The sequence below is a fragment of the Meriones unguiculatus genome, chromosome 19 (genome assembly GCF_030254825.1).
Source record: "Meriones unguiculatus strain TT.TT164.6M chromosome 19, Bangor_MerUng_6.1, whole genome shotgun sequence".
NCBI lineage: Eukaryota > Metazoa > Chordata > Mammalia > Rodentia > Muridae > Meriones > Meriones unguiculatus.
Window position 1 is genome coordinate 67,107,637 of NC_083366.1, and position 14,180 is coordinate 67,121,816.

At 43.1% G+C, this 14,180-nt stretch overlaps 1 protein-coding gene across 2 annotated transcripts in view; it reads right to left on the reverse strand.

Annotated features, from left to right (window-relative positions):
• Sptlc1 (serine palmitoyltransferase long chain base subunit 1) overlaps positions 1-9,618 on the reverse strand; it is a 48,627-nt gene extending 39,009 nt beyond the window's left edge. For both annotated transcript variants that reach the window (XM_060372851.1, XM_060372852.1), the window contains exons 1-5: positions 9,503-9,618; positions 6,514-6,621; positions 5,833-5,927; positions 1,092-1,185; positions 520-592 (exon numbers count right to left, since the gene is read on the reverse strand). In XM_060372851.1, the coding sequence (XP_060228834.1) occupies positions 520-592; positions 1,092-1,185; positions 5,833-5,927; positions 6,514-6,621; positions 9,503-9,559 (427 nt within the window). In that variant the 5' untranslated portion in view covers positions 9,560-9,618. The remainder of the gene's footprint in view (positions 1-519; positions 593-1,091; positions 1,186-5,832; positions 5,928-6,513; positions 6,622-9,502) is intronic.
• Positions 9,619-14,180: the final 4,562 nt, after the last annotated feature.

Sequence of the window (14,180 nt, forward strand, 5' to 3'; positions counted from 1 at the left end):
GCGCTGCTCTCAGTCCATTGATTCTGCCATCTGAGGAGAATCTCATACACAACACAGGTGACCCTCTACAGTCGTCACAGAAAGAGAAGCTACAGTCACACCCCTGGAAGTGCTTTTTCACCTTTCTCTATGCTACCTGCTGCTCAGGGCTCTTTGCCAGGCTTACCTTTGGACCAGGTTATGGCTGCTGCCATTTCTCGCCAGTGGACAGAGGGAATGGCGCTGTGGCCTGTCCTTTTGTTCCACAACACCACAGCACTAGACATGGATCCCCACATGACTACAAAGACCAAACCCCAGCAGCTGGACCTTTCACCAGAACTGGCATCACAGGTGGACAGTCTTCTCCTACTGCCACTGTTAGGACCCCTGCAGCACACCCTCCCAAGTCCACCCACACTCCCAAACACAACTACAGGAAAAGCAAGAAAGCACACACACTCAGCTTGACAGCTAATACTTAAGAGATTCAAAAATCAAACAGCTCCTTCAAGGGAGTCTTAAAAAAAATGTACTTACCAAATGTGCCATAAAATCCTCTTGGGCCACAGGTGCCCACACCATATTTCTTTAAAGATGCCAAAGCTGCAGCCTGTGTGGAAGCAAACATGCTAATGACTTCCTCTGTGTGGTCCAGATGACCTGACCCTCCCTATTCTAGCCTCCCACAGGGCTCCTCCTCCCCCTCCCACTTTCCCACTTTGTCCTAACTACAGTAATTCTAACAGGGTTTAGGAAACAGACTAGTAAAACACAAACCTGACAGAATGGAGAAGTGACATTTGTCTACCTCTGAAAGCCCACTGACCGCCAGGCTTTTCCTGAGGATGTCTGTGTGTCCTGATCCTAACAGGAGCTGAGGCAATTTCCTGGGTGTTCTCTGACTACTACCCCTGTCTGGCTTCCTAGGTTCTCTGGCTGCACCCATTTTGAGCCCACTAGACACTTCTGCCCTGTGGGGTCCCGGTCCAGATTCTGATCCTGTCAGACACACAGAGGGAAATGCTGCCCCTCTCTGACGACTTACACCTGTCTTTTGTGTCGTCTCTTCAGCAGTGTCTTGTTCCACACCAGCACGATGCCCTACTCACCTTCACCCGAGGGTTGACCAGCAACCCAAGAAAGTTGAAGGCGGCAAAGTTTATACATTCTTTCCCATTCACCACGATGTTGTGGGTTGGAGGGCTGGGGAAAAGACAGAGTGGTTCACTTCCACACTCATCTGGGCACATGACAGCAGGCAAAGCACAATGCTGTAGGCACCCTTCCCTGTTTGCTCTCCACCCCTTTCATTTGTGCTTTTTGAGAAGTTAGAGAACGGTCAAGTAAACGTCAAACACCTTCCCATTAGCTCTGCTCTTTAATACGCTGCTTGTACAACTTAAAAAAGAGAAAGATGGTGGGGTTGTGGGGAAGGCAGCAGATGACTAGGGCTTGGTTCTCAGCACAGTGCTGGCCGACACTGCTTCCAATTCCAGTACCAGAGATCTGAGGCCCTCCTGCCTACATGGCCACTGCACACACGTGGTGTTCACATACACATACACATCAAACACATACACTCAGGCAAATACTCATACAAGTAAATGAAGAACGAATCTAATTTTTTCAAATGTATTTATTTATTATTTATACATTATTCTGCCTGCACGCTATAAGATGGCATCAGATCTCACCAGATGGTTGTGAACCACCATGTTGTTGCTAGGAATTGAATCAGGACCTTTGGAAGAACAGTTAGTGCTTTTAACCTCTGAGCCATCTCTCCAGCTCTAAATCTATTATTTTTAAATGGAGATAAATAAATGATAAATCTTTGATTTTGAAACTTCAAAAGAGAAAGTAGCTTTCTAAAAACTAGGATAAAATAATCACAAATGAATTATAAAATGATCAAGATCAAAGGCAAGAATGGGCAAAGTGAGTTATGATCTTAAAGCATTTTTAAAAATATTATCTATAGCAACCCAATGAAAGAATAGCTCATTTCTGAGTACAGCTGAGATGCTCTTTGAAAGGATCCCTCATGCCCTCTCACCCCTCAGAAACAAATTTCAGTAGCCAGCTATCCAAGAGCCAGATGTGAACACAGGTGAGATGGGGCACGCTCTCAGGAAACAGACTGCTGTCCATGAGAAGGAAAGCACTGTGCCTCAGCACTGTGGCTGGCTGGCTGTGTCTATGCTGAGCCACAAAGGACTGGCACACTGCTCTCAGGGACACTATTTATTTTTAAACAGATCTGGTAACTCATAAAAGAAGGGGTACAAATTTCTGGAAAGTTAGAGAAGAGACAACTGGAAATCAATTCACAGAAACAGACTAATACATGTAAAATGCAAGAAGACTCCATTTGGGAGGCAGAGGCAGGAGGAGCTCTGTGAACTGGAGGTTAGCCTGGTCTACTTAGTGATTTCCAGGACAGCCAGGCTACACAGTGAAATGCTGTATCAGGAAAACAAATCAAAAGAAAAGGAAAAAAAAATCCATAAAATATAAAAGAGCCCATAGGGACATGTAGAGTAGGCGGAAAAGTCAGAAGATCTAGAAGCCAAGTTCTCTTACGAAAGAAGTCAACACAGCATCTTTCAAAAGCTATAAAATTCTGACTGCTTGTTCCTGAGGTATCAGGAAAAAGACTGAATAGTTACTAGAAACAAATAAACATGTATAAATGGAGTGTTCAACTCAATTACTGAATTTAAAAATACAAAAAGGCAAATCCAAGCATGACTCAATTTAAAAATCACAGACACAGAAATGACACTGGGTAAAGTTCAGCATGGATATTCAAACTCTTAAAACCAAGGTTAGAAGGAACTATCACAAATTGATAAGATCCTGTATCTAAAATATGTAGATAACAAGGCAGACAATGAAGGCATTCTCTTTCAGAACAGAAACTAAAGCCGTATATTTCTTAATGCTCAGCTTATCACAACAGCCACACTGTGTGTCCTGCTGCTGTTTGTGCTGAGGCCACTTACATAAACAAAATCAGTCATGCTATCACCCGAAAGGCCCTGGGTCACGTCACATACAGACTGCAGCCTATTGAAACGCCTGGAACTGACATGGATAACGTGCAATAAAATACAAAACGTGCAATAGTAAGACAGACATTAAGGAAGGGGTGTATGAGCGGCACCTGAAAGGACTGCTTAGCCTTTTAAGCGCAACCCCACCTAAAATCCTACCAAGACTCTACAGAAATCTCACAGATTTCAGTAATGACACTGAAGGGGAAGTTGGGCATGGCTCAGTGAGTTTAGGAACAGGCAAGAAGGTCCTCACAGGAAAGCCCTATTGATACCAGGCTTGGCGGTGGGGCAGGAAGGCAAAGCCAATGAGAATTGGGCAGGTTGACAAGTGTGCAAAGTAGGATAATAAGTGACCCACAAACTACTGGGTCATGACAAGCCAAGAAACCATACACAAAGGTGAATTCAAGACTTTATAGAACTTAAAAGACACTTTAAAAATGACAGATGCCACCTCGGGGAAGGATGGTCCCAAAGACGCCAAGTTTAACAAAATGTCACATTTTGAATGGCTTCTGTCATATGAGATTCTTAGAACAGCCTAGTCAGTGCAGGGTATAAATGAATATTGTCAGGGCCTGGGGCAGGGAGGGAAGTGGGAAGGAAACTTGGAATTTACTTTAGGAGGGATGAAAATATGCTAGTGAAAATGGCCTACCCCTGTGAATACAATAAAACCTACTTATTTTAACCGAATATTTTAAAAGAATGAATTTTATGTTATGTGGATACCTCAGCAAAGCTTGCTTTTAAAGAAAAAACTAAAGTACCACTTTCCTGTGACCCAGTACCAGAGCAAACAGGAACCACACCAATGCAGTAAGACTCAGTTTACCAACACCAATAAAAACTTCACTCAAGAAAGCGCCACAGCTCAGCTAATACACCAAGGCCTGGGTTTAGTTCTTAGCACCACAAAAACAAGTATGCTGGAGAGATGGCTCAGCTCTATTTGTAAGCAGAGTTTGGATGCCGGCATCCACGGTGAGCAGCTTCCAAATGCCTGCAACTTTAGCTCCAAGGGACCCAACACCAGCTTTTGGCCTCCACAGGCACCCACACACACACACACATTTGCACATACTCTCTCTCTCACACACAGTCATCACTAATCAAACTAGAAAATTTAAAACTATTGTATTGTCTCCTCCTAGTTTTCTACCACTGAGCTACAATCCCAGCCCATTTGTTGTTACTGTTTTTATTTAATATTTCTTTTTTTTGGGGGGGAGGGGCTACTTTGAATTCACTCTATAGCTCAGGCAGGGCTTGAACTTGGGAAAAAGCAGACTCAACCTCCTCAACAGCTGAAATTCCTATCCACCAGGCACGGCCTCCTGTGGACTTTGTAAACAATGCACGTAATGCTCTTGGTTTTAACAAAAATTGATGAAAAAGGTTAAGACTACCTGGTGAGGATCAGCAGAGTGAACGCGTGTGAAATAAATACAATTTTAAGATTAGCATGAGACACATTCAGACTCTCAGGGGTCTGTCCATTTGCACTCCAATAACATAAAGGAGAAAATTAGAGAGAGGCCTGGCACAGTGGCATGCCTATAACCCTAGTGCTGGATTAGGTGCAAACAGGGGGATCACTGGCCAGGCAGTAGCCAAATACCAGTGACCACTTTACATTCAGTGAGACACTGTCCCCAGGAAATAAGGCAAAGAGTGACAGAGAAAGACTGAACCATTAGCCCCCAAACGTGTGTATATGTGCACACTGGATGTGCGTAACCGCCTATACACTCAGGAAGAGAGACGTGTAAAAAGCGAGGAGAGAGAGGTACAGAGAGAGGGGGAAGAGAGGAAAGAGAGGTAGAGAGGGGGAAGAGGTAGATAGGGTAAGGAAGACAGAGAAGGTGAGGAAAAAGGAATAAAGAGAAAGAGAGTGAGGAAAGACAGGGAGAAAGAAGGTGAGGGAAGAGAGAGAGGGGGGATGGGGGGAGTCCAATATAGGAAATAAACAAAGTTTTTAAGCCAACAGACAAGACTACAGGCCACTCTGAGCACAGGAACGAAGCAGGACAAAAGGTTCTAGAAAAAAGAAAGAAAGAGAGACAGAGAGAGAGAGAATAAGAATAAAAGAAAAAGGGAGAGAGAGAAAGACAGAAAGAAAGCCTAACAGATAACATGACTGAACAATGGATACTGTACAGGCTTATAGGAAGATACAGATAAACTGCAGACTGCCAGAGAGAACAAAAAGTAAAGCAAGGATGATGTTTAACTCTAGGAAAGGGAAGTTCATGAGAAAGAAATGCAGCTACCCGGCACTGGCCTCTTTGACGGCAGACTCAGAACTAACAGGGAAGGGAGGAGCAAGGCTGAGTGCATGCAGCTTCAGGGCTCCTGCTGCACCTACCCTGGGTGCTGAGACACAGTGAGAGCCATAGCACGCTGCTGTACCTGCTTTAGACCGCCTTTCCCTAATGTGTACTAAGACCTGAGACAGGGTGCTGTAGTCCTGCAGACATCGAGTGCACCTATGTAGCCAGTGTTTAGTCCCACCACAGCCATAAACAAGCAGGAACCAAGACACACAAGTGCGAGTTAGGGGAAGAAAGACTTTTTTTTTTTCTTTTTTAAGGAAAAAGAAAAGGTAAGTTTTAATGCTCAAATTAAGAGTTTAAAATATTCCAGGACCATCCCTCGAAAATTCTGAAACCTACAGCAGTTCCTCAAAGAAATGCCTTCATTTAACAAGGGAAAACCACACCTCACAGGCTTTGGAGAACAGACTGAAGCTGGGGCAAGCACTACAGTGCAGCCAAGCCAAGTAAGTTACCCAGAAACGATGTTGTAGTTGAGCGCAGGATGGTCTTTTGAGACAGGAGGGACAAGAGGTTCTGGTTGCCACTCTTCAATCAGCTCTTCCTTTTCCTAGAGGAAGAGGCAGTAATTAAGGTGCGGGATGGCACAGGCGCCTCACACGGGCTCTGCTGATGCCTACCTCCACACTGCAACAATGAGCAGTGCACTTCCAGAAGCTGCTGTGGAGACGAAAGCCATCTTTCTTGAGTTCAGGGCCACCACCACCCTCACCTCTTTCCTTAGTACAGCTCACACCTCTTTCTCATGCAGTTTTGGGGTAATATGACAACTTGAAATCTTCTGTGCTCAGGATTACTTCATCCTTACCACACCTAACACATCAAAATTCCACCTGAGATGTGGCTAGGTAGGATGATTTCCAACTCTGACCCTTCTCCTCTAGGTCAGGGACAACTCACATCACCTGTGTGTAGACCCTCAAGTCCAGAAGATGCGCATGTGCCCCCAGACCACCTACCAGCAGGCTGCTGTCTCCTCCAGTGTGGCTTTAGCCCACTTTCCTCAAACTCTGTCTACTCAGATGTCCCGTACCCCCTGATCTCCCCTCATTAAGCATGTAAACTGCAGAGTGACACTTATTCCTTTTTAGAAAGATGTGGCACACACCATGAGTAAAACAAGCCTCATTTCTTACCTTGGCTGTAAGATCAGAACGCTCCTGCAACTTGTAAGTTTTAGAGAAAACAAGTCTGATTATCCAAAGTATTAGAATTCCTTCCAGAATAAGATGATATGCTGGAGCCTGAGGGAGAAAAGCAAAGACAAAGTAGAGAAACCAAAGAAGCCATTCCAAAGCCTGCAAGGAAAGTCAGCCCACCACAGAGCTGTCTCTCCTGACCTTTACACTATTACCACATAAACCTTACTGCCAGGGCTTCCTTAATGGCTCCTCATGTCTTTCCCATCTTAACAACGGGCAATCACTCCATCACATGAAAAACACATAATACTTCAGCTTTAAAACCTTCCAGAAGATGGGTGGGTGGTGCATGCCTGTGATCCCAGAAGTAAGTGGATCTCTATGAGTTTGAAGCCAGACTATTCTACAAAGTGAGTCCAGGATAGTCAAGGCTACAGAGAAACCCTGTCTCAAAGAACCAAAACACCTTCCAGCAAATGAAAATGGTAAGACCTGACACACAATCCCACCACTTAAAACAACAAATTACATTAATTTAAACCTTGATTGGCAGGAAATGACTATAAGAAAGCAGTACACCTAAGCACACCTATCACCTCTGCCCAACCATGGATAGGTTAATAAAGTTGTGTGGAAACCAGCTTCCATAATTTGTAAAGTTTTGTGCACCTTATTGTATTTTTTTTCTGCCCCACTAAATTTCCTTAAGTCTTAGACAATATAATGTGGACTGTGGATTGGGTGACAGTAAGAAATGCTTAAAGAAACTCAGTTCTCTTTTTTATAGGCTGCCCAAAGTATGTACCATGTAGACAGTCACAAAGATATCTGTATTTTATTTATTTTTTATTGATTTATTGATTTTATTGATTATTGATTGATTGATTCTGTCTGCATATTGTCTGCATGTACATTGGTGCCTGGTGCCTGCAGAGACCCTAGAATAAGACTCCCCTGGAAATGGTTACAAACGGCTGTGAGCCACCATGTGGGTGCTGGGAATTGCATCTAGTCCCACTTAACTGCGGAGATGGTCTGTCAGCTATTATAGTATCTTGTCTTTTACATATTTTCAGGGTAAAGGCCTGACTGAGTTTACCTAGAAGAATCAAGACACCAATAACGCTTCAATCTGTTAGTGACTCTATTCCAGTGGGTTATCACCAGAAAATGATTGGAAACAAGCATGGCAAGCTGGGCGTGGTGGTGCACCCTTTAATCCCAGTACTTGGGAAGCACAGGCTGGAGGATCTTTGAGTTTAAGGCCAGATGGCCCATATAGTTGGACCCTATCTCAAAAACAAACAAACAAACAATACAAGAAACAAAATATTAAACTCGGGCCTTTTTTGTTTTGTTTTTAAGATGGATCTCACTTTGTAGCCATGGCTGGCCTGGAACTCACTATGTAGATCAGGAGTACTGGGACTAAAGGAATGTGGCAAACCCAGGCATTTAAAAGTTAGGCATGGTAGTGTATGCCTGAAACTTTGTACACAGTGAGGTTTTATCTCAAAATGCAAACACATACTTACAAACTTAAATATAATACAAAACTTAAATATAAAAAACAGATTAACAATGAGGCAGAAATAAGTGATTTCACCACAGCTAAAGAACAAAGAACATACCAGACTATGGAGAATGGAAAACTGTTGACAAATTCACATATGAACTTTCGAGTCAATGTGAAAATAGCTCTAAAACTACATAGATTGATTACATACACACACACACCTGTATTCTTTAGGTATACCATACAAGCCTCAAATTCTACCAAATACACGGAAACTAAAAACAAGAACAGAAATCTCTCTTTAAGATGACTTAAAATTTATGCTGACTCCTCTTAAAATTAATTTAGAACTCCAAATAATCTTGGTGTTCCCAATAATTGGACGATAGCAGGCAAACATGTATTCAACTCAACACACAGGCAATCCCACAAAGAAACTGCCCTTAGATGAAAAAAATTCCCGTCTAGGAAATTACTCAAATAGTCATAAACACCAGGTTTGGTTTTTTTTCTCTCTCTCCCCCTAGGAAATGCGATACACAAAGAATTCTCCCAAGTCTGTGTTGTTCCCTTTTTGGGGAGTAAAAAGTCACATTGCCCAACAGCAAATTACTCACTTATTTAACTAGAATAGGAAAATCAAATGTGCGCTCTCTCGAATATTCTTCATAAAGAAATTCCAGGTAGCTCTTACAATGGGAGCATTATCATTACCCAGTCCTGTAAGCAGCAACTTTTGGAACCCTAGCAAAAGAAGTGAAATTCCCTTCCAATCAACATGAGCCCTCTATGTGCTGGGATCAACCTGCTTGCCCTCAGCATGGTCTCCGGGTTTCAGATCTGCGTGGTCCAATACGCACCCACTAGCCACCTATGGCTTCCGACATTTTCACTAAAGTGCAGTTACAAATTAATTGTCCCGTGGCGTTAGCGACTGCCCTATTGAACAGCCCCTGAGTTAGAAGACATAGACAAGTTCTACAGGACACATAGCACGATAGCTCAGTTTGTCCAACAAAGCAGCATTCTCCCAAGACCCGTATTTGTTTCTCAGATCGTCTTACACAGCTGAATAAAACGACCCACACCGTTCAACCATTCCTTACAAGTCTTTCAAAAAGTTACACGTTTATAAGAAAACTGTGGGCAAAACAATGGCCTCAATGAATTCCCGATTATTCTTTTCTACTCTCCCACGAGGCCTGGACAAAGCTTACAATTCCTCACACCTGACACTGCCCAATCCCATCCACCACGTCTCGACATCAGTTCAACTGTGGTCTGAGGACCTGCGTGTCCTCGGCACCCCTCCCAAGACTGCTTTCCCGGGACCCTGCAGGCATCCAGGAGCGAGTACAGCTAAGCCCCGTGCCTTGTGCTCTCGGGAGCAGGAAGCACCGCGGTTCGGGACGCAGTGCGCTAGGCCCGGGCCCGCGAGCTCACGGGAGGCTCGGGCGGCGGACGCACCTCGTACAGCGCCTGCACCATCTCCACCAGCACCCACTGCTCCGCCACGGTCGCCATGGTCAGCCTCCCGACTTCCGGCAGGCTTGTCAGAACCGTGTCAAATAGTGTACGGCGCAGGTTAGTGACGTCACGGAACACCGGGGGCGGAACTTCCGGAGAGTGGGGCGTGGCCTCCCCGCGCGAGTGTGTTGTAAGTGGACCGGGCTCATTAAGGACTGAGGTTCCGAACCTCTGAGGTTTGTATAGCGATAAGCAATGAGCTATGGACTTTGTGCAGAGAGAATCAACACGAGGCCCTTATCCTTGGCAGTCGGCTGGGCGCAGGGTTATTAAGATGGAGGAAAATAAGCACACAGTCCTGGTCCTGGTCTTTATTCCTGGGCGGCGGAGGAAGGCGGATCTTCTGAGTTTTAGGCTGGCCTGCACTGCATGGGTAGTTCCAAATCAAACAGGGCTACACAGTGAGACCCTGTCTCAAAAAACCAACACAGAAAAAGTAAAGAAAAACATGAAGGAACTGTACCCTTCCTTTTAAAATAACAAGCAGTCCAGTCATGCAACATTATACAAAATACCCACAGATATTTATGTAGTTTGCGCCTCAGAGGAGTCCGGAATCATATTCAGTAGCGTGGCTATGTCTGTCTATTCTCATGGTAAAGTACAGTCAAAAAAAAAAAAAAACAAAAAACTGCCACAAACATTTATATACCTAGTTTCATGTGCACACTAGTTTGCATTTCCTGAAGGTTGTCTAGAAGTGTCATTGATGCAGCTTTTTCCTTTTTTTTTTTTTTGGGTCGGGGGGGCGAATAGAAGTAAACTGGGCGGGAGAGAAAGCTCAGTCAGTAAAGAGACCAGAGCTCAATCCCCAGCACCATGTAAGCAAAAAAGAAAAAAAAGGAAAAAAAGATTCCAGCTTTGGGGAGGTGGAGTAAAAAAATCTCTGGGGCTCTCTGGGACAGCTATCCTAGCCCACTTGGTGAGTTCCAGGCCAGAGACAGACTGTGACTCAAAAAACAAGGTTCGTAAATGAAAGACACTGTCAGGTCTAAACACACACACAAATACACACCCCTGTAAATATTCTCCCACACCCATAAAAATAGCCAAACTTTTTCACAATGAGTATACCAGTTTTACATTTCCACTAGCAACACTTCAGTTTCTTTTCACCTTCACTAGGATTTATCACTTTTTAAAATACTGACCATTTCTTACAAGTGTGTGTTTAAATCTCAGTTTAATCTGTTAGATTTTTTTTATGTTTATTTGACATCAAATAAGGTGTTTATTTTTCCTTTTTAAAGATTTATATATATGAGTGGTTTGTCTGCATGTGTGTATGTATACTGTGTGTGCCTAGTATCTATGGAGGCCAGAAGAGGGTGTTGGAACGGGGAGCGCCGTACGTATAGTCGTGAGCTCCCATGTAGGTTCTGGGAATTGAACTTGGGCTCTCTGCAAAAACAGCAAGTGCTCTTAGCTGCTGAGTCATCACTCCAGCTACCAAATACAGCCACACTTTGGTGAAATGTATTCATATCTTTCCTCCATTTTCCAATTGGATTACTTCTGTTTTGCTGTTCCATTTTGAGAATCCCTTGTATGATTCCAGATACTAGGCTTTGGTTGAATATGTAGTACAGTAAATATTTCTATTCCCTAAAGCTCATATGTTGAAAACCCAATTTTAGCACAGTGATGCTCTCATTTGAATGTCATTTGAATGTCTCTTCTAAAACTCATGTTGAAATTTAATTAACAGTGTTAAGATATCAAGAGGTAGGGCCTTTAAGACAGGATTATGCATGAAGGCTCCAGCCTCATAAATGGATTAATATTATGCCGTGAAAGCAGATTAGTTATCACAGCGTGGCAATGTTATATAAGCCAGTTCTTGTATGTTCTCACTTGTCATGTGATGGCCTCAGGCAGGTTGTGACACATTAGGAAGGCTCTCGCCAGATTCTAGCACCAAATGCTGGGCTTTGTTTCTTGAACCATGGAGGTTCTATTTCCTGTCTTTATAAGTTAGTCTGTGGAGAGAATGGAGGAAGATAGGTAGTATTAGGAGCCTGGGGCTTTGGGAGGTGATCAGACCATGAGCACTCCTGCTGGGGCCAATGCTTTACGACGCCCCAGAGAATCCCTGTGTCCTCCTGGTCCCTGGCAACCACCTTCCAGCTTTATTTTCTTAAGAATTTAGTTAGATAGCTCATACATGAAACCAGGTAATATCTTTGTCTTATAACTGGCTTATTTCATTTAGAAATAATGTCCTCAATTTCAACTCTTCTAGAGGATATGACAAAATCCCTTATTTTTAAAGGCCTAGGTCCCTATATGTAAACCATGTTTCCTTTCTTCACGTGTTTGTGGGCATCTAGAAGGTTTTTACCTCTTTGCTATAATGTGCAATATTGAGTTTTCTTTTTAAGCAGGGTCTCAAATAACATAGGTCAGTCTCAAACTCTCCATATAACCAAGGATTACCTTGAACTCTTATACTTTTTGCCTCTGCTTCCTCAGTGCTGGAATTACAGGCATGAACCAACCCAGATCCAACCCAGTACGTCCCAAATGCTAGGGCAAGCACTCTACCAACTAAATTGAACCACATGTTTTAAATTTGTAAAAATTACCTCTTTCTCTTTGTCTCTCACCGTATGTGCTAGTGAGTGTGTAGGAGTTTGTCTTCTTCTCTGTGAGACCCAGGAATCCAACTGGAGTCTTTAGGCTTACCCACTAAGCCATCTTGGTGGCTCCTTGTATGAATATTCATACACTTGTGTGAACCGACTTTCTTCTCAGGTGCTAGAGCATGAGTCAGACTCACAGTGATAGGCAAACACCCTACTACTGAGCTAAACAAATTATATAATACCTTAGTTCAGCGGTATGTCTCTGTTACTAGATATGCTACTTGCTTTTCTCCTTGCTGCGACAAAGTACCTGCAGAAGCAGTTTGAGGAAAGAAAGACTTACCAGAGCTCACAGTTTGAAGTGACATACTCCACCTGCAGGGGAGAGCCTGGCAGCGGGAGGGTGAAGTGGCTGGCAGCAGTGTCCACAGTCAGGAAACAGGGATAAAGCCCGGCGCTCAGTTTGCTTTCTCCTTTATTCCTTATGAGTCCAGGATCGCAGCCAACAGAACAGTGTTGCCCACACTCATGGTGGCTCGTCCTACCTCACCTAACCCTCACTGGAAATGTCCCCTGGTGTGTTTCCAAAAGATTGCAAATCCACAACTGTAGGCAATGGACATTAACCACTACAGTTTCATTCCTTGTCAACATGACAACTCAGCATGTCAACATTAAAACATGGCATCCTACCTGGTCCTCAAACACCATTTACATCCTATAAGGTAAAATCTATTCATTACAAACTTTCTGGAAGCGAAATTGCGGCTTTATGTGGTAACTCTGTATTTAGTATTTTGATGGAATGCAAGATTTTAAAACAAAATTTCCTGGGACACTTGGCATGAACACAGGCAGTATTTGAGGTAAATACACGCTACATGTGCTGCGTGTTTTCCTTCATGTCTAGTGTGTATATTTGATCCACTTATTGAAATACTGCCTGATATATTGCTCTTTACAACTAACCCTGCAACTCGTGTGCCAAGAAAGAAGTTGAGCTGGATGCAGTATGCACACATGTCATCCCAGCACTCAAGGAGGCAGAGGCAGGTGGATGTCTGTTAGTTCAGGGCTAGCCTGGGCAACCAAGGCTAAGCTGAACAGAGAAATCTGTCTCAAAAAAAAAAAACCCAAAAAACAAACAAACAAAAAACACCTAAACGAAAACAACAGCAAAACAAACAAGTTGGAAACAGTATGTGTAAAAACTTCACCAAATAGTTTACGGTTTGTTAAATACTTAGTCAGTCTCACTGGCATCTCTTCAGTGAGCTCTGAGAGTCTTCCAGCATGCATCTACAGCAGACACCCGTGTGCTAACAGGCACTGCTTTCTGATCCTGTATTGTGAGTCCTGTTGGTGGCAGGCATCCTGGTGGACTGCAAGTGACATGCCATGGTTGTGATTGCATTTCCCTAACGACCCCTGATGCTGATCCTCTTTCCTGTACTTATTGCCCACCTCTACATTTTCTCTGAAGAATTCACTTTGGAAATCCTTCATTCTATTTTGAACTATATTTATTTATTTTTTTTTTTTGTGTTGTGTCTTGTTTGAACTTTCATAGTGAGTAAACATACAACTTTCTTCAGCTTTGTTGAATTTCTCTTGGTATATCTTAGAAGATTTCTCCTCATTTACCCTGTGTTCTTCTGTTTCGAGACCATTATTAAAGTGTTTTAGATCTTCTGAGTTTATCTTCCATGTTTCTCAAGTTCACACTCTGCCTCAGTTCCTTTCTCCTTCTTTTGTGCCACACACAATTGTTTTGGGCCAGAATTCATCTTTTAGTCATTTTTATGTTATTCAACCATCGAATAGTTTTTTAAAGATTTAGGATATATTGTTCTTGTTGAAATCCCTCAGTGTCTCTTATTTATAATTCTCAACTCTTCTTTCATAAGACTACTTTTTCCTCTCCACTTACCGTCCAACCAATATCTTGAGTCCCCACTATAAGTCTGTTTGAGAAAAGAGTTGGGAAAATATAAACAATCAATAAAAAAAATCCTTTTGAATGGTGTACTCTG